This window comes from Alosa sapidissima, chromosome 18 (genome assembly GCF_018492685.1).
Source record: "Alosa sapidissima isolate fAloSap1 chromosome 18, fAloSap1.pri, whole genome shotgun sequence".
Classification (NCBI taxonomy): domain Eukaryota; kingdom Metazoa; phylum Chordata; class Actinopteri; order Clupeiformes; family Clupeidae; genus Alosa; species Alosa sapidissima.
In genome coordinates this window covers 1,601,070-1,625,183 of record NC_055974.1, presented here as the reverse complement: position 1 = coordinate 1,625,183, position 24,114 = coordinate 1,601,070, and the positions used below count along the sequence as shown (strand labels likewise).

At 43.0% G+C, this 24,114-nt stretch overlaps 3 protein-coding genes across 4 annotated transcripts; 1 reads left to right on the top strand and 2 right to left on the bottom strand.

Moving 5' to 3' along the window:
- Nucleotides 1–317: 317 nt before the first annotated feature.
- gprin3a (GPRIN family member 3a) lies at nucleotides 318–4,354 on the bottom strand. Its single transcript, XM_042069692.1, has 2 exons — nucleotides 4,155–4,354; nucleotides 318–2,316 (listed from the first exon to the last, which is right to left on the bottom strand). Exon 2 carries the CDS (start codon nucleotides 2,207–2,209, stop codon nucleotides 395–397), a length of 1,815 nt encoding a protein of 604 aa, XP_041925626.1. The 5' UTR covers nucleotides 2,210–2,316; nucleotides 4,155–4,354; the 3' UTR covers nucleotides 318–394.
- A 2,523-nt stretch (nucleotides 4,355–6,877) lies between these two features.
- Nucleotides 6,878–15,834, top strand: LOC121689681 (protein phosphatase methylesterase 1-like). 2 transcript variants are annotated; one of them, XM_042069695.1, is made up of 16 exons: nucleotides 6,878–6,896; nucleotides 7,224–7,349; nucleotides 8,277–8,376; nucleotides 8,534–8,626; nucleotides 9,117–9,174; nucleotides 9,671–9,722; nucleotides 9,931–10,085; nucleotides 10,493–10,583; nucleotides 10,751–10,816; nucleotides 11,095–11,242; nucleotides 13,241–13,364; nucleotides 13,851–13,895; nucleotides 14,725–14,789; nucleotides 14,920–14,987; nucleotides 15,069–15,106; nucleotides 15,237–15,834. In XM_042069695.1, exons 2-15 carry the CDS (start codon nucleotides 7,273–7,275, stop codon nucleotides 15,091–15,093), a joined length of 1,167 nt encoding a protein of 388 aa, XP_041925629.1. In that variant the 5' UTR covers nucleotides 6,878–6,896; nucleotides 7,224–7,272; the 3' UTR covers nucleotides 15,094–15,106; nucleotides 15,237–15,834. The 2 variants fall into 2 exon arrangements, with proteins under 2 accessions (XP_041925629.1, XP_041925628.1); XM_042069694.1 differs by lacking the exon at nucleotides 6,878–6,896 and having other exon boundaries at nucleotides 7,187–7,349.
- Nucleotides 15,835–16,871: 1,037 nt separating this feature from the next.
- Nucleotides 16,872–22,374, bottom strand: LOC121689684. The gene is made up of 7 exons (XM_042069700.1): nucleotides 22,241–22,374; nucleotides 19,899–20,234; nucleotides 19,198–19,322; nucleotides 18,840–18,939; nucleotides 18,563–18,694; nucleotides 18,287–18,409; nucleotides 16,872–18,042 (listed from the first exon to the last, which is right to left on the bottom strand). Exons 1-7 carry the CDS (start codon nucleotides 22,287–22,289, stop codon nucleotides 17,996–17,998), a joined length of 912 nt encoding a protein of 303 aa, XP_041925634.1. The 5' UTR covers nucleotides 22,290–22,374; the 3' UTR covers nucleotides 16,872–17,995.
- Between the last annotated feature and the right edge of the window lie 1,740 nt (nucleotides 22,375–24,114).

Sequence of the window (24,114 nt, the reverse complement as noted above, 5' to 3'; positions counted from 1 at the left end):
ACAAAGTGAACACACATACCTACTTTACCAAACGGACTGTGTGTGTGTGTGTGTGTCTGTGTGTGTGTCAGCACGTGCGTAACAGAGAGAAAAATAAAGAGTATATTTGTGTATTTGTAAGTGAATGTTCTGATGATTTTTCTGTTTGTGTGTGTGTGTGTGTGTGTGTCTGTGTCTGTGTCTGTGTCTGTGTCTGTGTGTGTGTGTCTGTGTCCGCGTGTGTGTGCCTGTGCTTGTTTGAGTGTTTTGGAAGCACATCTGTGTTACTATATTTACTTCCCAGCCCATCTAAATTTGACATATCTGGACTACACACATGGATTGCAACCAAGTTAATATTGAATTACCACAGGATTAAAATCAATGAGTGCACAGGCAACTGAGAGGTCAAAGGTCAAGCGCTATGATGTTTGCGCCTGCAGCAGCAGGAAGAGCAGTGGAACCAGCAGTGGCACCTCCTGCGCGGCCTGTGTCCGGCGGGTGCTGGACTCTCCTTCTTCTTCTCAGGCGCGGAGCTCTGGAGCGCTTTCAGGCGGAGTTCCAGTTGCTCGATCTGCGTCTGCAGATGTCTCTGCACGGCCGAGCCCAGCGCCTGCCAGTCCAGCGCGGCGCCATACACCTCCCACGTCAGCCCTTGGGCGTCCCACGTCACCTCGTGCACGGGCCCGGCCTTCTCCTGCCTCGGACCCTCGCCCGTCTTATCCTTTACTTCCGATTGGTCCGAGGAGACATCAGGCCCGTCGATGGGTTTCCCAGACAGAGAGGGGACAGGTGGTTTCACGGATACAGTCAGGGGAGGGCACTCCGCTGAGTTGCTTTGTGATTGGCTGCAAAGCTCAATCTCAATCTGGCAGACGTACTGTGAGGACGGACGCTGGCGAACTATTGGCTTCTGCGGACGCATGACCGCTGCATTTTCCTCACTGTTGACGTTCACACCGGTGACATCAGTGAGATGGTTGTCAAGCTGCGATGCCGTTACCACGGCACCGTTGCAGAGGTCATCAGAGACTTGCACCCCGACGTCCTTTCCCAGCCCTTCCAGGCCAGTCATGGTCGCTACACTCTTCCCCACGTCTTTGCTTCTCACTCCTCCTTTCCCTTCACTCTCTTTCCCTTTCTTCTCTGCACTCTTCTCTTTCTGTACTGCTGTTTGTCGCTCTGTGACCTGCGGTGTCGTTTGACGTTTGGTTTTCGGGGTGCCGCTGTGTTGACTCCCTGGAGCTGATGTGCTGTGTGCTGCCTGGCTGCTCAGAGAAGCTGTGTGTTCATGTTGAGTCTTTGTGGTGGTGTGTGGTGAGGGTTTGTGTTGGGCGTCCCCTGTGTAGATCACTTCCTTTTGGGCAGGTGGTTTGTGTGTGTCTTTGAGCTGTGCTTGTGGACCGTGTTCCTGCGTGACTGTGTCTTTGTGCAGTGTGCGTGGAGAGGGCACGTTTTTGATGCCTTCTTTGGGTGGGTTTTGGGAATCCAGTTTAACAAGGCTGATTTGTTTCGTCTCATGTTTTACCTCTTGGTGGACTACAGAGGACGCTGTGGCAGGTGTGACATCTGCTCTTAGAGCATGAACCAGATTCCCATCATCACTGACAGGAGACAGGTCATCCGACAGGGAGAGAGGTGTGCTTGAGGTGTTACTTGGTGACTCCTTCATCGACGTCTTGGAGGACGATTTGGTAATTTTTGGTGACACTTTAACTGGTATTTGGGAAGCTGCTAGCTTGTTTTGATTCTTGGTGTCTTTAGCTGCAGAGCTGTTAGTCTTAGGAGAGTCTTTAACCGGGATCTGAGAGGTAGTCGACGCTCTGCTGTGTTGAGTCTTTGGAGACTCCTTCGCTGGCACTCGAAAAGTTGTCACCACCAGGTTATGTCTGGAGTTGGAAGTTCTTGGCGAATCTATGCTGCTGCTGGCTGGTGCCCTCGAGCTGTTAGGGGACTTGTGCAGTTTAGGCTCGCTAGCGTGGGTGGTCAGGTGAGACTTTGCCGACCCCTGCCCAGGCTTGTGGATCTGGGCAACGTGCTCCAGGGACCCGGTCGTCTTCTGTCCGCTTCCCACCGTTAGCATGACCGCGCTAGCATCACCGCGGCCGGCCGTCTTGCTACCAGAGGGCTCGCGTGCTGCTGAGGAGGCATCTTTGCTGGGCTCCGCTTTGTTGCCACGGCTGCCAGGGAGCTGTGGAGAGGAGGCAGGCTTGCTGCCTTTGATATCCATGGTGATGAAAGGGATGCTGAAGACAGATAGGGATGCAGGAGGACCTGTCACATCAGAGGGGTATCTGTGGCATCATTGTAGATCTAGATGACCCATTTCGGATCAGCCTGAGAACAGATGAAAACAGAGACTATAACAAAACTGAGGCTTTATGTTCATAGTGATGAGGCACCCTATAATGTTTGGTTCCTCTGAGATGGCTTTCACTGAAAGACAGGCTCAGTTTCAACCTCAAGGAGGCAAAATCCTTGGCTGAAACAACTGAAAATATGATTTGACAAACACAGGCTAACAGACATCTTCAATCTAAAATTCGGAGATACATTTTAAGTGTGAAAATGTTGAATACAGACTCTGAGCACAAACACTTAGACTCTGACTCATTGTGTGAGTTAGTGTTACTCATGTGACTTAGTGTTACTCATGTGACTTAGTGTTAGGCCTACTCATGTGAGTTAGTGTTACTCATGTGAGTTAGTGTTAGACCTACTCATGTGAGTTAGTGTCACTCATGTGAGTTAGTGTTAGGCCTACTCATGTGAGTTAGTGTTACTCATGTTAGTTAGTGTTAGGCCTACTCATGTGAGTTAGTGTTACTCATATGAGTTAGTGTTACTCCTCTGGTGGATGGGGCTGTCCTGTTGCCTCAGGTTGTTTTTTACAGTGGGATCTAAATTAACAGGGAAATCATAGCATTGATCGCACCCCAAATTAGCCTGCATTATCACACACATTCCGGCATCAGATTGTTTCCATCCACCAGTCAGCGATGACTTTCTGAGACTGAAAATGACAACTGCACAGAGGTCTTTTTATTCCTCCTGAAATAATGTTCAGCTGCTTCACAGCTTCTGAAAACACTCATGCATACTTTCATCAGGACATGAAGCCCATGGTTGTGAGGGAGGGGTGAAAACACAGCATCAAGGAAGGGCACAGATCAGAACACGTCAACAAGCTAGGCTAACAAGCTATATGACTAACTGAAGTGTGGAGTTATGTTGCCACAGGCTTCCAGCTTCCCATGAATAATTTACACTCAAATCCATGTCAGGAATCTATATTTTGTTACAGCGGATGAGAGTGCATGCCATTCTTTTCCCCATTTTTCTTCACCCAGCCCCCACAGAACAGGGATTCCCTCCATCCTGTAATAGACGCTACCCCTGCCTGTCGTCCCACCTCTCCAAACCCTCACAACCGCCCTGGTCCAGGACCATGATGACCACGACGCAGCCGCTACCTCTGCATGTGTTTGCTCCTCACGTGTAGAGAGATCAGTGTGTAGCCCTCTCCCTGACCTTCTCCCTCAAGGGTCTCTTAGACTCTTGGTGAATCACAATCAAAGGGGAGGGGGGAGGGAGAGAAAGAGAGAGAGAGGTGGAGGAGAGAGAGAGTAAGAGAGAGATTCCTAGTTACTCTCTCCACCTGTTCCTAACTGATGGAGCCACTGACAAACTACCTGTGCCAGTCTTCCAACATCCAGGAAACATCCGGAAGTAGCTGACATCCGGAGGAAGCCCTGTGTCATATATTGCTAGTTATACGGCTCCTTCACTGGTGCAGTATCCAACAACTAGTGCACTGCTACAGAACTGAGCTGTGGAACTCTCCTAAGTGCTCGACTGTTCCTTGGGTATGACATATCCTGCATCACGGCCAACACCATGCCAAAGCAGTCACACACTTGGTAAATACAAACACATTTATACAACAATGATAAACTGATATCTGGATCTACTGCTGGATCTGACTAGTTTGTAAGGGTTCAGAAACATCAATTGGCCATTTATGAATGAAACTACGGCATTACCATTACCTTACCTTACCATACCCCCAGCATCACTCACACATTTGGTAAATACACATAGAAGTACAAACCTGACAACAAAGGTTTAAGACATCAGTTAGCCATTCAAGAATGAAGCTGCAGCATCTCCCTTACCTGTGCTGAGCTCTGGTCAGTCAGTTTTGGGGACAGTCCTGGGTTGTGCTGGGTGGTGTGTGTGTGCGGTCCAGTATAAAAGTGTGGACTTGGCGCTGTGGCCGCTCTGTCCCAGGTGTTTCTGAGCGACAGCGAGTGTGAGTTTGAGCTCGGCGGTCCCGTCTGCTCAGCGTCTCTGCGGTGTGTGTGTGGCGCGTGCGTCTCTCTCACTCCGCTCTCCACTCTGTCTCCTCACGATACTCTCACGGCCCGATGAACAAACATGCTCCGCCTGCGGGAAACTGGGTCAGTTCACACACACACACACACACACACACACACACACACACACACACACTTACCCATACACACATATCCACACATACACACACATATGCATATACACATATCCACGTGCACATACACTCACATGTGCGCGCTTACACATACAGAGTCACAGATGTGCATGTGCTCATGGTGATGCACGCACACCTATTATCATGTGTGTGTTAGCTCTGCGGCTAACATGCATTTGCCTGCTGTAAGCCAGCAGGGAATTCCCTAAGTGAGCTTTTACACAGAACACATAAGAATGAACTTGCAAGTGTGTGTGTGTGTGTGTGTGATGGAAAGGTAGTTAGGTACCTAGGTACAGGCCTACTTATACATGGCTGTGTGTGTGTGTGTGTGTGTGTGTGTGTGTGTGTGTGTGTGTGTGCGTGCGTGCGTGCGTGTGTGTGTGTGTGTGTGTGTGCGTGCGTGTTTGTGTGTTAATGCTTGTGGAAGACTTTGTGTGTGTGTGTGTGTGTGTGCGCGCACACTGTATGGCTATGTCTACTGATATTGTTTTTGGGGATTATGTCTTGTGCAAATGGTTGCCTATTCCACATTAGAGATGAGAGATAATCTTTGTGCTCACACAGGGCAGTGAAGAGCAGCTAGAGGAACATTACTGTATTATGGTTTGGCTTGTTTGCCTCTAATGCGCTAGGATAGGAGGGCCATTGTGTGGGTGGACGTGGTGTGTGAGTCATGATTGGGTTGCTCGAGGGGGACACTCTCTGTGTGCCAGCGACAGACTGGCATCGTGCCTGCGGTCTCTTCCCATGTGCTGTGTGTCCCATGGACAGGACCTGATGGCACTGCAGAAAGACATGCAGAACTACAGGCAGCCGTAGTGGCCAACTCAAACCTCTATTTGGCTGAGGCAAAGAAAACAGTGAAAATGTGAGAGTGTGTTTAGCAATCAGTTCATAATGAATGTTCTTGAATTGAAGAGTTGCAGATGCAAAACCCTCTAAATCCGTCTGAATACTTTTCTTTTAAATTAGCATTTTTTATCAGGCTCCTATAGGTTTTTGCCTACAAATCGATAATTCAGACTAGGAAGAGAGTGGTATTTAGCAGATTTGATCGTAAAATTACTTGATTAACGTATACTAACGCATGTGTGGAGAGCAGTCACTCACCATTGTTATCTCATTTTTGATGTTTAGAGGGTTTTGCATCTGAACTTTTCATTTATAAAGACACATCAGTGTGTTTAAGAACATTAACACAGCTATATTTGATTCAGACTTTGGGATGCTATGTTTTTAAAATAAACAAAGATCAAGGAATATACATAGATGCAGCACATAAAATAATGTCATTTCACATTAGTTCCTCGTCAAATGAAGGACATTGCCTTGTATGAAGAGCATATATTAGCCCATTGAATTCTAAGGTGCATTGCATATCATTTTTACATTTACATTTATTAATTTAACAGACGTATCAAGCGATTTAAATGTTTTGGTCATAGATTAAGGATAGACTAACTTTTAAGATTGACTGCCATAATGGCCTGAACTGCCTTGAGATCAGGCTTCACTGTGCTGTCACCCATCATTTTAACACCAGAATCTACAAGTATGCAAGCAAAATGATCGCAAACATGTGATGGGTGAGTTCAAATTAAACACGACTGTAGGTTTGCACCCGATGTGTAGGGTTTCGAGTTTAGGCTTTAAGGTGTGCTGCTGACACAGCCAAGCTGGCTGCCATGGTCAGAGAGGTGGGCTTCTCCGGTTGCCTGGCAACGATCAAGCAATGTCACCACCATCTGAGCATGCATGAGGACTGTCTGGGTATACCAGACATGCACACAAGGAAAACACACACACACACACACACACACACACACACACACACATACGCAGACGCACACACACTTGTACATTACACACATAAAATACAGACAACTGAGAAATAGATGTCCCCATGTAGGCAGGAAAATCATATGGAGGTCAAGCATGCATCGCAGAACAATAAACTCAGTGCTGACCATCTACTGTGCAGCCTGCCACTCCATCTCCCCATCTGTCCTTCCATCCAACATTCATTTGAACCTCTGACCTGACCTGCCATCCAACACTAATTTGACCAATGATATCACTAGCTTTCTGTCTGACTCTCTGTTTATAACTCAAAGGATAGAAAGGCTTTTTTCCAAATACCAAAGCTCTGCTATAGCAGTAGTACTAGAACCTTATTGTCAAACATGGACTGTGAGCTACTCCAAGAATCACTAAAGACAGACAAGATCTGTTAGATTGAAACACGCATGAAGTCCCAGGTTTAGCATGTGGTCCATTCATGTGCTGGTAGATTTCATTCATCTGGTTTCTCATCCCGATACAGGAGCTATGGCAACAGACACATTCGGACGGCAGACGCCAATAAATGAACAGATCATTTGGTTTCCTCTTTTACCTCCTTTAGGTAAGCACCCTATCTTGCTCTCACGAGAAAAAAACATGCATGTTCATGTCTAATCAAATGCTGAATCAGAATAAATGTTCACAAGTGAGATGCTTTAGATTAGATTAAAATAGTGACTTTTAACAATGAACAAACTGGACAATGGGCCAAGTCCAGACCACCTGACCCACTCCAGCTCTCCCAGCCAATCAGACGAGCTGCCTGTCTCACCTGCCACCAGCACCTGGTGACCTCTTTGTGTGACGATGACTGGCGTTCTACTTTAAGGCCTCTGTGTGTGTGTGTCTGTTTGGGTATGTGTGTGTGTGTGTGTGAGAGTTACTTTAGTAGCGTGGAGCAGAGGAGTGCCACACACACTTGTCCGTCGGTCTCGTTCATGGCTTCAGATCCGAGCCCCGAGCAGCCACAGCGCCAGCAGCCCAGCATGTGGGAGGAGAACTTCGACACGGAGAAGTAGGAACCATCACACACACACACACACACACACACACACACACACACACACACTAAAACACTAACACATCGCTGGATTGTCAAAATGATGTTTCTGTTCATGTTACCTGAGAATAGGAACCATCACTCACACACACACACACACACACACACACACACACACACACACACACACACACACACACACACACACACACTTACTTATCGCTGGATTGTCAAAATTATGTTTATTTTATGTTTATGTTACTTTTGTCCACAACAACTTAAAGCAATACTGATAAAAAAAATAGTTCACATTGTTACTGTTTTACTTATTGTTCTAGTTGATTGCTGCTGTAAGCATAATGTAAAAGTAAGCACTTGAAGCCTGAAGCAGTGTTTAGAGCACACTGACAGCTCATTATGGAGATAAACAGGACCGTTTGAATTGAACAGAGCTGAGAGATTGAATAGAGATCTAATACTGTCACATGGCATGCAAGTAAATAAGTTGTGTTTTGAGAGGTAGACGTTTGTGTTGGGAAAAATATGTAAACTGTTTTACTTTGAAGTACAGCAAAAGATCAATCAGATCTATAGATTATGCCTACTGTATGTTAAGGAGGGTTGATATTTGTCAGTTTAATATGAAGCATGATGATGAAGCATGAAGCATGATACCTGGTCTAGAGAGGTCAAACTAGTTATATGTTTGACTACTATTGTTTTGTTTTACTCTGTTTTGTTCTGTTTTGCTTAATGCCTCACATCATTGTTTATAGTGGACATGTACAGCAAACGATTAGTGTAAGTGTAATTTCTGATCTGGTCTTTATGATTGTTTTTATATATTCTCTGTTTGTGTGTGTGTGTGTGTGTGTGTGTGTGTGTGTGTGTGTGTGTGTGTGTGTGTGTGTGTGTGTGTGTGTGTGTGTGCGCGCGTTACAGTCATGGGGTTGGCAGGAAGAGAGATTACTCACCGGTTTCATGGAGTGAATACTTTGAAATGATGGATGATGTGGTTGTCGGGACAGCTGAGAGCAAGGACATATCCTTTTCTAACGGACACACACGAGACCCAACAATAATCATACCAGTTATTTAATAACATACAATTACTCTAAACGATACAGTAACATTACCAATGTAAGGACTCAACAAACAAACACACCTACTGTACTCTGTTGACTCCTTGACTGGCGCACGTGTTCCGTGTGTATAAGAGTGGAGTAGATGGACCCTTACTGGTGCTGCTGCACGGAGGAGGCCACTCAGCTCTTAGCTGGGCCGTGTTTACTGTAGGTCTTACACACACACACACACACACACACACACACACACACACACACACACACACACACACACACACACACACACACACTCACACACACTCACTCACACTCTCACACACACTCACTCACACACTCACTCACACACACACACACACGCGCGCGCGCGCGCACACATGCACACACACACACACGCGCACACATACACTCACTCACACTCACACACTCACTCACTCACACACACACACACACACACGCACACACTGGTAACAGTGTATAGACCTATAACATTTGAAGCACTAGGTTAAACTAAACACACATACACACTGAAATGTACATGCCCATTATTGCCATTGTTCCCATGTGGGACTAGTTAAGTCTCGTTGCCCTTGTTTACAGAGAAGAGCTCCTCCACTAATGGGTCAGTGTGTGGTGAGTGCTCTGGGAGGACATGTCCAGTTCAGGCCCTGACAGCGTGTCTGTTTTGTCCTGTCTGCAGGCTGCCATGACCAGCAGAGTGACCTGCAGAGTTCTGGCCATGGATCTGCGAGGTCACGGTGAGGTCATTTGCTGGGCATTAAAGGCCTTGTTTGTTTCCCTATTTACTATAAAGTTAGTGTTATAGGCACAACAAATGCACTATAACTGTAATGTCCTCATGATTATAGTCAGAGTACTTGTAGTCTGTCCCCTCTATTTGTTGCAATATCATAAATTGATATCATTATAAATGTCTATTTGAATGTCAAAAAAACTCCTGAAGACCCAGCTCTTTAGAGAACATCTACTCTCATAGCAACACTTACAACAAGTCTTACTGATCCTAGCACTCACCAGCCGTTTTAAACTGACAAGTAACTGTTAAAATACAGCACTCACCGACGCACTTATTCTTACTGTACTCTAATGTGTTTTTTTAAACTGTCCTAAAATTGTGAGAATTGTTCTAAAACTTACTGTTTACCATGTTGTTAGTCGCTTTGGTTAAAAAAGCGTCAGCCAAATGTAATGTAATGTAATGTAATGTAATGTAATGAATGTTTTGAACGACAGGTGTCACTCAAGTTCGCCATTCCGAGGATCTCTCCACCCTGACCATGTCCAGGTTAGAAGAGTTTTTAAGAGAGAGAGAGGAAAGTGTGTGTGTATGTGTGTTTGTGTGTGTGTGTGTGTGTGTGTTTGTGTTGGAGAAAGAGCGTTTGTGCACCTGTCATCTTACCTGGTTGTTGTGTCATGTGAACACACATACATATCACTGCACTGGTTGCATCATTAGTGGGTGTGTCTTCACAAATCTGCCCCTCCCTACCCAGAGATGTGGCCAATGTGGTGCGAGCAACCTATGGGGAGATCCCGCCCCCCATTATTCTGGTTGGTCACAGTATGGGCGGGGCCATTGCAGTGCACGCGGCCAGCGGGTCTCTCCTGCCGTCTGTGGTAGGACTGGTCGTCATCGACGTCGTCGAGGGTGAGACTTCAGTCCTCTTCAACGTGACAAAGTAGCAAATAGAAAAGAGATGTAAAACCAATTGGCTTCAGTGGTACATCATGGAAATATCACAATTTTTAGACCCAGACCCAGACTCAGACCGCATTTCAAAAAAAGTCGGGACCTTTTGTAATTTTGTAATAAAAACAGAATGTGATGATTTGCAAATCTTGTAAACCTTTTAACCCTATTTAATTTGGAATAGTGCAATTAGTGCGACTGTTTTTTGGAAAATATATGTTCATTTTGAATTTGATGCCAGCAATACATCTCCAAAAAGTGAAACAATAGGGAATGCAGAAAACATATTGCATGGGCCAATGCACTGAACTGATTGAAGAGGAGAGGCTGGGGAAAAGTAGGATTGAGTTTTCCTTCTGGTCCAGGAAGTGCCATGGATGTGCTCCACAGCATGCAGAACTTTCTCCGAGGACGGCCCAAATCCTTCAAGACAATCGACCACGCCATCGAGTGGAGGTCAGAGCAAGATTCATGAGATTCAGACCAAAGGGCCATGGATTTGGATTCAGAATGCATAGGCCACAGTAGTGTCATGATTGTATATTCTTAAAACTTCTGTTGATTCAGTCACATGTTCATTTTCAGAAAATTACCTTATTGAATCCTGTTCTTTTTATTTACAGTGTTAAGAGTGGTCAAATTAGAAACTTAGAATCTGCAAAAGTGTCAATGGTTGGTCAAGTCCGACGGTAAGACTCATGGCTCAATGCATTCCTGTAAAGAGATTTGTGTAAATAACATACAGAACTTCCTCTCCTCCCATAATTGCCATGTTGCATTGTTGATAGATGCACCTTGTACACAACGTAAATGCTTTGGCAATTCTATAGAACAGTATAGTCAATGCCAATAAAGCTTATTTGAATCTGATACAAATACCTGCCACTGATCTCTCTCTCTCTCTCTCTCTCTCTCTCTCTCTCTCTCTCTCTCTCACACACACACACACACACACACACACACACAGGCGTGAGGGGGAGGAGGGGGACACGGCGGAGCAGGTGAGTCCAGTGGGGGAGTGTGTGGCCGAGGGCAACGAGGAGTTCTATGACCTGAACTACGCCACGGATAAAGTCGAGAGTGCTGCATCCGAGGTGAGCCTCAGTGACGCAGAGGTAAGGATCAGCGACACCCGCCTCACGACACAGCCCAGTGACCCCGCCTCACAACACAACACAGTGACCCCGCCTCACAACACAGCCCAGTGACCCCGCCTCACAACACAGCCCAGTGACCCCGCCTCACAACACAGTGACCCCGCCTCACAACACAGTGACTCCGCCTCACAACACAGTGACTCCGCCTTACAACACAACCCAGTGACAACTAACACTTAAAGCACCTTACCACACATCCCACACAGCCACAACTAGCCCTTTAACACCTACATGTAAGCATAACACCCATGATATTAAAGCTGTGTATATGGTGACAGAAACATCTTAACACTTGATTATGTATTACAGTTTTTCAGTCGTTTTGGCACATTTCTCAGATCAGAATTGAAATTCTCAAAACTGGTTGTTGAAACTCCATATAATTTAATCCCCTGTGCGCACCATTAAAGCAGTTTCTCCCCATATTGAACAAGCAGCAATGCTTTAGTTTATCCATGCAACTGATTTTGTCAATCACTTTTATTGTGATTTTGAAATGTCTGCTGTTTTTTACATTTTCAATTGCTGATGTCATGTTGATCAAAATGCACTAGTTCCATGCTGAATTGTCCTACCCCATAAAACAATCATTACATGCAAAAGTGTTGAACTAGCTGTTATAACTAGTTGTCATAGTCTGTCTAGCATATATACATACCTGATTTTGAAATGTCTGCTGTTTTTTACATTTTCAATTGCTGATGTCATGTTGATCAAAATGCACTGGTTCCATGCTGAATTGTCCTACCCCATTACACAATCATTATGCAAAAGTGTTGAACTAGCTGTTATAACTACAGTAGTTGTCATAGTCTGTCTAGCATATATACATACCTGACAGACAGGAACGTCAGCATGTATAGAAAGATGTACAGTGGTGTACAGCTCTGACCAAGGGGAGTTTTGCTGTATAATGCACAATTTGATTTCTTTATACTGTCACAATGGCTGTCAACAGTAAAAACTTTTGGGCATATCCACTCTCTTGCAGTCAACCCCCTCCACACACAATAATGTGTAACTTTGTAGTTTTTAAATAGCTATGCCACATAGAAACTTGTGTTGCCTTGCACATTGTTCATTAGAACAGACTTACAGAGTAAAACTGTCATATTGGCAACAAAACAAAGCAGTTTGCAGCAATCTTGATGGCGTAAGGACTTGTCATCTTGATTGCACTGGCAGTTTCATTGGTACAAATACTTGCTTTTGATAGTGATAGTGCTATAGTAATTGCACTGAATAGCTACACCACTGCACATGGTTACACTTAGATTGTATTGCCCTCAACCTTCTGTAGATTTGCATCATAAGTTGCTGTTTTATAGTTATTGCATTACACAAACATTCATTAACACACAGTACATACAAATGCAGACATTCTATATGAATATTGCATGCCACTTTGTAAAGGAAATGAACCCACTACCACATATTGCTTTAGGCAACAATTAAACTAGTTATGTGTCCATGAAGAAAATCACTCAGTGGTGTATAAAAATAGGCCTACTGCTGCATCGGGAGCGTATGTTCCCCGGGTCCTATGTTCCCCGCTTTGTATGGGACCGGGGAACATAGGACCCTTTTTTAAAACCCTAACCCTAACATAGGACCCAGGGAACATATGGGGAACATAGGGATGACCCCGCTGCATCAGGACAGCAGACTGCTTCACTATGAGCATTAACACATTATGCTACTTCAATAGAGATACCTCTAGACAGGCCCAGCTCTTTACAGTGGGCTCAGAGAGCTTGATGGAAAAGTAAGCCCCCACTGTTGACTTCAAGGCAGCACTGCGACCGTCGACACCTAACTCTAACCTTAACCCTAACCCTTGCCTAACCCTAGTGCCTTCCATGCAGCGCGGTTGGCTATACTCTGACATGGGTGAAGGTGGTCGGGTGGGTGGTTGTTCCTCTGCTTGACTCTCAGTGCATGTTTCCCTGACTGCAGACGTTGAGTTCGTACTGCTGGCGGATTGACCTGTCCAAGGCAGAGAAGTACTGGGACGGCTGGTTCCGCGGCATCTCCAACCTCTTCCTCAGCTGCAATGTACCCAAGCTGCTACTGCTAGCTGGTAACTACAGACACTAGAGTCACTAGCATCACTCTCTGCTCTATAAAGAACTACAGACACTAGTCACTAGCATCACTTTCTGTTCTATAAAGAACTACAGACACTAGAGTCACTAGCATCACTCTCTGCTCTATAAAGAACTACAGACACTAGAGTCACTAGCATCTCTCTCTGCTCTATAATGAACCACAGACACTAGAGTCACTAGCATCTCTCTCTGCTCTATAAGGTTTACCTCGAAACAGAGGGCAGCACTGACACAAGCTGAATCTTATTAATGGTTAGGCTGTGACATGAGAGTCTATGTCAATGTCAAGGTCAAGGTCTCATAGTGGTTCTTTTCCCTTAAAATTATGCTGTTTAGCATTTGGTCTGAATGTACTGAAGGTATCCGCTGGTATGGCTGCTGGCTACAATGTAGACTCTAACCTTGCATGCATTTCTTCCTGACTAAAGCACTCATTAATTTTATATTTTGATTGACAGGGATTGACCGTTTGGACAGAGACCTAACTATAGGCCAGATGCAAGGTAGGTTCAGTTCTGAAAGCATCTCACGCACATTCCTGTGAGTGACTTTGAACAGTCTGTTTTCAATTCAATTTCAATTTATTTGTAAGGGACAGTGTGCAATTAAAACATAAATGTAACCATTTGATGCATTGCACCAGAGTTAGCCATGGGCTAATTTACATCTGTAGTCCCACAGGAAGCACAAATACAAGCACAAATACAAGCACAAATACAAAATTTTAAAAACAAAACATCGCTCAATAATGAAAAAAAAAAAATGTAGCAAATATCAATAAGTTACATTTGTTCCACAGGTACACATATACGCACCACGATTAGGGGTGTAGCGGCGTGCGCCGCACACAACTCAACAGCCCCTATTCACACGCACGCACGCACGCACGCACGCGCACACACACACACACACACACACACACACACACACACGCACACACACACACACCCTGTCAACCCCATTAGAGAGAAGAGTGAAGCTAAAAGTATGAGGAGTGATTATCTAACATTGTGTGTGCACTGTTTTGAGAGATTTTAAAGTATTTTTTTAGATTAGTTTTATAACTACTGAACTAGCCACAGCATTTTATAGTGTCTGGGATGGTATTCCATTGGGTAATGGCATTGAGAGAGAAAGCCGCCTGTCCAAAGGCTGAAGAACGAAAGGGTACAGTGCAATTGTGTATGGAAGCTATTCTAGTTGACCTTACAGAGTCAATGTAGGTGGGAGTATGACAGGGTGTATATAGCAAAGCATTGGATACTCATCTCATGTGACACACTAACACACTGCATGGAAGGTTTATGAAAAACTGACCTTTTCTGGCTGTAGGTAAATTTATGATGCAGGTGCTGCCCCCGTGTGGTCATGCAGTGCATGAAGACACACCAGACAAAGTAAGAGAAGTGACCTCACCCTCCCATGCAGATATCACATTAGTTTAGTGCAATAATGTAGTATGTAAATGGTCTGGTATGACATTTTGTGCTAATACAAGATATTTTGTTTTTGTTCTCTTGTTTTTAGGTTGCTGATGCGCTGGCCAGTTTTATGATCCGACACAAGTTTGCAGAAGCCAGGAGTGAAACAAAAAGGTCAGTTGTGTATGTGTGTGTGTGTGTGTGTGTGTGTGCTGATGAAGCATGAGTGTAACTCAGTATTCTGACCTTTTTCAGCTCCTCCTATCCATTCATGCGATGAAGATAACAAAAAGGTGGAGTTGACCACACACACACACACACACACACCCCAATATGCATTTTCTGAATCATTTTAAACAATTTAAAGTATTTTTTTCCTGTTTGATTTAATGGTCATAATTGCATAACTCATAATTCTGACAGGATTGCTGAGATGTACTGAGGCATGAAGGCAGGACTTTGAGGTCTAATCTCACTCATCCAAAACAGCCAGCTCCAGAGTCATAAACCACCTGCTTCTTATCCAGACTGATTTTCTGCTTGAACGCCATACTGTAATACCTGTTCTGTTCTGAGAAAAATACAATGTTATTATAAAAATCTATTTTTAATCTCTCTTTGGAAAGCCCCTGTGATGTCTGTATTGTGTTGTGTACAGTATGTGTGTGTGAATGTTAAATGAGGGGTTGTTATAACCTTTTCAGTTTTTAGGGTTTATGTTTATGTTTGAAAATCAACCTTGTGATATATATATATATATATATATATATATATATATATAGGTTTGGTCCTCGTGCTGTTGGGGGAAAAAGTACAGATGAAGCTCTTTGAAACTTTAAGGAGGAGAAAATACCTTAGTTGTATTTTAAAAATTAAAATGTCTTTATTTGGTATCAAATACACATCTTGCAAACACAATGCATCCTCATTTACTCATTATGTACCAAAAAATAAAACGGATCAATCTGTTCAATACAATTCAATGTCAATTAGTTACATCTTTTATTATTATCACAAAAACTACAACAGTCTCCATAGACACCCTCTGAAAGGAGTGCAAATAATACAGTCATTACAGTTTTTCTCGATCGTTTTGATACCTGTGTCAGGTATGAAATCACGCTCTCAAAACAGTTAACACTCGTGTCTGAACAAAAGCACTCTAGACAAAATGACACATTTTGCTTGCAAAAGGCTGTTACTCTCTCAAAACACTTAAAAAATGCAGCAAAAGCAAATCTTGCCTTCAAACACTACAACTTGTTGCCAATTAAAAAACACTCTTTAATCAATCATTACACACTGGACAACAAAATGCAAAATCTAGTTCTCAAAATGAGCATTTTTGCTATGTCTGTTCCATTACTTTCTCATTTTTCTGGTATTAGAAAAAAACTCTGAAAATACAAAATGTACTGAATAAAAAAATAATTTATTCATTCCTCCCAAGATGTAACTACCATTGACATGTAAGACATACAGTAAATACCTAGCAAGATACAGCAAATTTCATTGAACTACAACTTGTCATTTTTCATCGAAATAGACCTACAGTCAACACCTGTTGTACTGTTTTCTCCACCAAATAGGCAATACATTACTTTGTCTTAATGTGCATTAGATCCATACTTGCAAATAGCAACACAGAACAGACATCTCTTATGTATAATGAATGATTGCTGATTGAAGAATTGTGCAAAGGAGTTTCACACAGGTGTTTCAGAGATTCAGACTTATGCAAGGAATCTATACCACCTGTGAAAAGATGTTTTCCTTTTGTTTAGCATGGGAAACCCAATAGAGTTTGGGGCTTTTGAATGACACCTGTGTTAACTGTTTTGCAAAAGGGTGTGAGAAATGTGTGAACCCAATGAAAATGTGTGAACACATTCGCAAGAGATGACTTCTGCTGTGCAAAGAAAGTAGTCATGAAGACCAAGTGGGTTCTAGTTTACTTAAGCAGGTAAAAGCAATCGAGAAAAACTGTAATCTACAAATGGAGAACTGAAGGTCAGTATGACTGCAAAGCATGTTTTTATATGTGAATGTTTTTGTTTGGTTGTGTGTGTGTGTGTGTGTGTGTGTGTTTTGAGAGTTTGCTTAGCCTGGGTGAACTCAGACGAACCTGCCACCTGTCCGAAGACCAGATTTTTCAGTGTATTCACGTAATGGAGAGCTAGCAGATCACGAGGAGCCAAATGTGACAAATGCACATTTAGCAATCACATAGAATCGGTACAGTTTCATTTCATTACTGGTTACGCCTAGCCTGGAAGCCAGCCCAAAATTAATCCCGCCTACATCCCGCTAATTTCCGTCGGGAAATTAGGTCGGGCTTTGCTCCATTGACAACCCCCTATGCCCGCATCAGAATCAGCCGACCAATCAAATTGTCCAGTCGGGCTTGATGGACAGATGAGCAACGGTGCCTTTTCATTCACATGACCTGAGCGCGCTTCGGTTGATTTTGTTTACAGCAAAAAGCCTGTTCCTAAAGAAGCTAGGCATTTAGATATTGCTATCGCATCTGAAAACAGTGATTAAGACATTTGCCAAGAAAAAGCATGTTTTGACTGTCTACAGGATTCATGGTAGGCTATTTTGTTGCACCAGTTGGTTAGGTCTATCTAATGCAGAGGCATTTTTCCTCTTGTATCGGTTGAAACACGCCCCATTATCACGTCCCAGTGCTCCAGTTCCAGACTTAGATTCTGACAAGAATTGAGTTGGCTACATCAGGCTGGGTTACGCCCCTTGGAAATCAGAAGTGAACCAAGGATTTCCACACCAGTTCTCTTTCGAGAATCAGTCTGGGTTCACCCAGGCTAGGGTTTGTTGCAAGTGACCACATAAATAACCATCACATTAGAACCCAATAAACTAAGACGAAGGTGCCAAAAATAATGGTCTTGGGGGCACATCAACGAGTACAAGGAACTGTGGGTAACAAAGAACTAAACTGGGTAAAAAGCAATGTCAAACAATGAAGAAGAAGTCAGTATTCAAGGACACACCGGTCTAACTAAGGGTCTATTTTTGAATGATAACAAGTGTTAACTTTCCTTGGGGACCAAAACGCTGTTAATCTGAGTATTTTGAGTAACCAGAGTTGTCCTTTAAGAGTGAGGCTCAGGGTGAGGTTAAAGGTCGAGGGTTATTGTTTAAAGGTGTCTTCCTGCGGCCTAATTAAGGCTGATCTCTGTAAAGTTGACCTCTCCACTCTTGAGTCCTGCAAACACACACATAACTCCTATTACATTTAAAAAAAAAAAAAAAAAAGACTCTGAACTTTGAATCACACCAGACATGGAAATTAGGATCAGCCACATGCTCAAAGTAGCTGGTGGATTTCAGACACAGAATACAGTAATGATTTCCTATTGAGTGGCTGGTGGATTTCCAACTCTATATACACACGCGCGCGCACACACACACACACACACACACACACACACACACACACCTTCACTGACCTGCTGTTGCCTTGGTGCCAACTGTGAAGTTGTTGTTGTTCTCATTGCCTGGTTGCTGCTCCACGTCAACATCTGTGGAATCCCTCGGTAGGCATTCTGTCTGTGATCCACACTCTGAGGGATCTACACATTCACACACACACACAAATGTATATAATAAATATATACACTAAGATATTTATTTATATAATAAATATATACACTAATTATATAAAGTAACTTTATGCAGGTAATATGACCAATAAAATTAGCGAGACAGTGGATTTAAGGTCTGACCTGATTTGATGCTTCCATTGTCAAGAGTGATGACAGGATCCCCTGGTCCCTCCACACTCCCATTGGCTATTGGGCTGTCCGGCTTGTTTTCAGCACTCTCAATAACCACAGACGGGAGAGTTGCTGGAGTTTCTGAAAAACAAATAAGAGAAGTGAAATCACACCTCCTTCAAGATCTAAAAATGTTGATTCTATGTGTGTGCATGATGGTGTCTGACAGTGTACTTTAAATAAATGTTTAAAAGTGAGTGTCTGTATGAACAACACCGTTCTCTACCCGTGTCTTTGGGCTGAAACGTCTCCATCTCCGTCGGTTTCAGGGGTGTGTTGTCACTTGCTTGGTCATTGAAAGGGGTGGAGAGGTCAAACGAGTAACTCTGTCGACACAACCAGAACACATATCAACTATCGCCCCCTTGTGGAGTATGGGTATGCAGTTGTATATTCTAAAGAGCTATTTTCTGCAAGGCTTGAATTTACTCCTTTTCACGTGTTAAGGTCAGGGGTAACCAAGCTTACGTACAACTGTATATCATCATCACCTGTATATCTTCATAAAAGTATGGCAGAGTACCAAGCACACTGTAATATTGCTACCGTGGGCCTGCAGCAGAACCAGTGAAGGACTTTCTCACCCTTGATTTCTTGCGCAGGTAGTACAGAAGAACTCCGAGAACTATAATGGCAAGCAGTAGAAAGATCAGGATCACAGCCCCTCCTCCTCCAGGTTCTGCTGCTGCTGCTGCTGCTACAGTTGTTTCTGTACAAGGCAAAAACAGGTTTCACTGAGTGAAGTAGATCATACAACCCATCATTCTGTCCATAGGGGGCGGTTACACAGTATAATCACAACAGGGATCAAACTGTGAAAAGGCTGAGAGAGTCCACATTCAACAGATCTACAAAGTATTGCTTCACATCGTACTGAGTCTAAGAAACACAAAGGATTTGAATGGAATGGTCAGCAGTTCAAAATGCTGTGATCATTTTGAATTATGAGAGAGGGAGAGAGAGAGAGAAAGAGAGAACTTGGACTAAGTATGCGTTTCTGTTCTGCAGCATGTAGTTTGGATTCTTGGAGATTATGGACAGAAACATGCAGACAAAACTCATTGCATTGCTCTCTGCATTGCTCTCTCATGCAAATGTTGGCAAAGTCAAATGTGAAATCAACTTTAGGTTGGGTTTGTGTGCAAGTGCTGTGCATACCATGCAAGTGCTGTGGTGAGGCACAGGAAGTGACTACAAAAGGCTGTGTGAAACACACACACACACACACACACACAAACACACAGTTACACACTAAATTAATGAGACGTGAAATAATCATCCTTACCAGTTGTCCCGGAGGACACCACTGTTGAAACTGTCGTGTCAGTGGTGGTCTTCGATGAAGGACTGGTGATGTTCGTTAAGTCAGAAGTGTTGTCTGTGTGTTTAGTTGTGCTCGGTATGTCTGAAAAATGGCTTTCATTGTGTGTGCTGTTTGCTTGCGTGACTTGTGGTGGAGCGGTGTCATTGGGTGTGCTTGCTCTGCCACTGAATGGTTTTATCGTTGCGGTGGTCGTCTTTATTGTGATGCTGTTGCCCTCCGTAGGGGTGGTGGCGGTAGGGCCCGTTGTTGTGTTCACTCCTGCATGCAAAGACTTGGCTGTTGCCAGGAGTAACAGAACTACACATGAAAAAAAAAAAAAGAAAGACGTGAGAAGACAAAGAGGGAATATTTTCACCTCACAAGACACTGGTAGGTGCTGAAGAGGACCTCCATTGAAAACATCATTCTGATGTAGGCTAGGCTAGGTTTTAAGGTGGAGATCTAAAGGTTTTCTTTTCTCTTTTGTATTCTTTTCACCACCACATGCTTTATATTAGTCTGTTTGAGTGCAGTTTATTAATGTTTTATTTTTGCGCTACACAGTGTCTTTGACTGCTCATGTTATATTGATCCATTTCATATGATTTATGGTCTGGTAACATGCTAATCAAATAGGAGAGATCGGTTCCCAATAAACTGTAAACAATGCTTACAAGGTTATCACAATGTCCAGGTAGCATGTTTGCTATTGTAAAAGTCTAGCAAAATTATAGCTAGGCTAAATTAGGCAAATATAACCACAATCTAAAATCATTTAGGCTACATTAAACTAAACTGATTTTCAGATACAAAATGCAAATGGGAATGGGAAATTAAAATTGTGAGTAATTAAATTGTGGATAATGCTATAATGTCTAGAAAGGGAGAAATCAGATCACACATATGGAAGCAGTATTCAAAATGAGATCTGACTGCTTTGTTTCTCCTAAACCTCCCATTGGAGGAGGAGCAGTAAGAATAGATTGAGAGTATTTTGATATTTTAAGTTGAACTTAAACTCAAACTTAGGCTGAGACAAGAGGATGGCTAGAAACATGTATCCACTAGATCAGTGTGGTCTGGGGACCACTGGTGGTGCCCAAGCTATCCTAAATGGTCCGCAAGCAGACATGGTAAAATATAATATAACAGTTCTGCAACACTGCCTATGTAAACTACGTCAGTTTAAATCATATGAATCCTCTGACACAATAAGCAAGGTGCAAAGACAATAAGCAAAGTGGTTTAGTGAGTAGGCCTATTGTGTAATATACTGTTGGAGTAGGTCTACTTTTTTTTAGCTAGGTGATCCGTGATCTCTCCAAGTTATGTACCTAATCAGAACTACCTCTGCAACCATTAGATTAATTCATGCTCCCATACATGTCAGATTAGGGTAGGGTATTTTCTGTCATATTCTATGGACACCCTGAAATAGCCTTGTCCATCCTCTGGCCACCCCACATATAAAAGTCTATTTCCGCCACTGACTTTACCCTGTCTGAATTCACTGACACACTAACAATAGTAAGAGAAATGGGGGCTGGTTTCCTCTCCAGAAAAAGCATAATCAGAAAAAAGTGACAAAAGCGATCCACTTCTGTGTTGGTCCACCCAGTTACGGGTCTGTTTAATACTTTAAAATAAAACCAAAGCCCCACTAAGCTAACAGGGGTTGGATAGAACACAGTAAGAAGACGGCATGTTGGTAACTTCCTCTATTGGATCCGGATGGCAGATCAGATTTAGAATTCTCTTCCATTGCACCCTCTCTGTACTGTACACTGAGCTCAGTCTCGGAAATGGGGTGGGGTGGGGGGGGGGGGGGGGGTTCCTGACCTTTAGAATCATGCAAAGGGTCAGCTGCTCACTACAGACATTCTGAACTAAAGATGAGCAGTAGTTGACCACCACCACCAGAAAATCTGAACAAAGCAGAGGAAAAATAGTGTGCACCCGCCCTGCTATTTCGATTCTATTCTATTTCTATTTTTCAGTTGAGAAAGCAAACAGGGATCTCCCCTACCACAACGGATGCCATATTTTACATACAGCTGAGTTACCTCTAACCGTATCACTGTAATGTCTTAAAGTGTGCTAAACTTAAACATGTTACACCTTGGTTAAGGTATGTCTCTTGTATGCTTCTCCGAGCTTTTTAGGTCATGACACCCCATTCAATCATTAAGCACATGTTAGCATCAAAAATCATGACTAAGACTAATTTGTGCATACAATATTGACTAAGTAAGTAGTTCTATACAACGACTAAAATGTTTACCAATCCAAAATGATGTTAAAAGAATTAAAAAAAAAACTCTTACCATGAAACAACAGATCTGGAGTTTTGGCGCTTAGAACAAAGAGGCCCATGTTGCTGTTGTTGTATGAAGAGTCATTAACAGAGGACTGACAATGCGTGTGTTACTGTTGCTGCAGCATTCAAACCACAGCGTGCTCACACAGGATGTGCTCTTCCCCCTCACAGTTAACAGCGCAAACACATTCAAACTGCGTTGACTCGTTCTTGTAGTTGACTAGGCAATGGTGCACAGGCCTTAATGAAAAGCAGTGTTCCAGAACACACACACCACATCGGACAATAATCTAATATCTAGCAGCCACTTTCATATTCCACCAACTGGTGGCTGGTGCTAGTTTTGTTCCGTGTTCATCTATAGTTCAAAAGAGCCAAATGTAGTAACTCAATAGTAACTATGTATTAGATCAGATGCCTTGCCTCCATCCTTTTCTGAAAGGAGCAAGTACGCATACTCTAAGCTGAGATGAACTGTTTCAGGAACACCAACTCATTTTGTCCAGACCGGGTGAACTTTATGTCCACAGCCAACACGCTTATGACTACCCCACTTAAAGTGGGTCACTTTATACACTACGTGCCGATAATCAGATCACTCAAAGCAGTTGTTACAATCACATAGTGTTAATTTTATCACCTATTTATAATTTAGTCTTAGTCTTGTGACGAAATGTCCTTTTTAGTCTTTGTCATATTTAGTCATTCAAATATCATTTTTGTTAGTCAAGTTTTAGTCGACTAAAAGTCTCGTCATTTTAGTGTAGTTTTAGTCAAAAGAAAACTAAAGGTATCTTAGTCTTAGTCAGTTTTAGTCAACACATTTTAGTCTTTTTTTATAACAAATTATTTCTGATTACCATTTGAGTCAAATAGTGTTTCACACATCTCAATTTTCCAACAACATTGTGTGTCCACAGGGCTACTCGTCTGTTATAATTACTCATTCTGATTTTTTGTCAGTCAGTATGTTTACATGCACAGGTAAGTCGAGCTACAGTTATAGCTCGGCTGGGATTTGACCATAGACAGTAAAAGATTTGACTGGAACACTGTCATATTCGTAGACCAGTGTTTCTCAAAGTGTGGTCCGGGGATCACTGGTGGTCTGCAAGCTATCCCAAGTGGTCCGCGAGCAGACGTGGTAAAATATAATATAGATGAGTTGTTTGCAATATAACTTGTATGTAAATCCAAACAGTTCTGCAACACTGTCTATGTAAGATATGCCAATTTAAATCATACAGTATGAATCCTCTGACACAATAAGCAAAGTGCAAAGACAATAAGCAAGGTGGTTCAGTGAGTAGGCCTATTGTGTAGACTAATTATAGGCTACTGTTGAAGTAGGTCTAATCTTTTTTTTTTTTTAGCTAGGGTTAGTTAAGTGGTCCTGAAACTGAAAAAGTTTGAGAAACACTGTTGTAGGCCAAACTATTAATGCTTTACTCCGCCTCGCTAGATGGCAATATGCGCCCAAACACAACACATTCCCCAAACAGACTCTCCATCTTAGCCATAGCTAACCTGCTAGCAAACTTTCCATATTAGCTTACTTGCTAGCAAACTTTGCATCATCAGTCTAACTAGATGAATAGTTGACATTACATGCTGAACATTTTCGTATGGACATTCTGGGGGATGTTAATTTGTATGAGAGAAGCTTCAACTTCTGGGTATGTAGCATTGTGGCATAAAGCTTATAGTTAGCTTGCTAACTCTGGCAGAAATCTCTAGTGTTCTTGTTCCATGTAGTTTCGTGTTGCATCCACAGGGTTGCAGCAGCAGCACGTAGACTAGCCTACAGGAAAGCTGTTGCGTATTAACTCATTCGGAATATTTTGAAAACATAACAGCTAGATATTCTGTCTTCTCATTTTG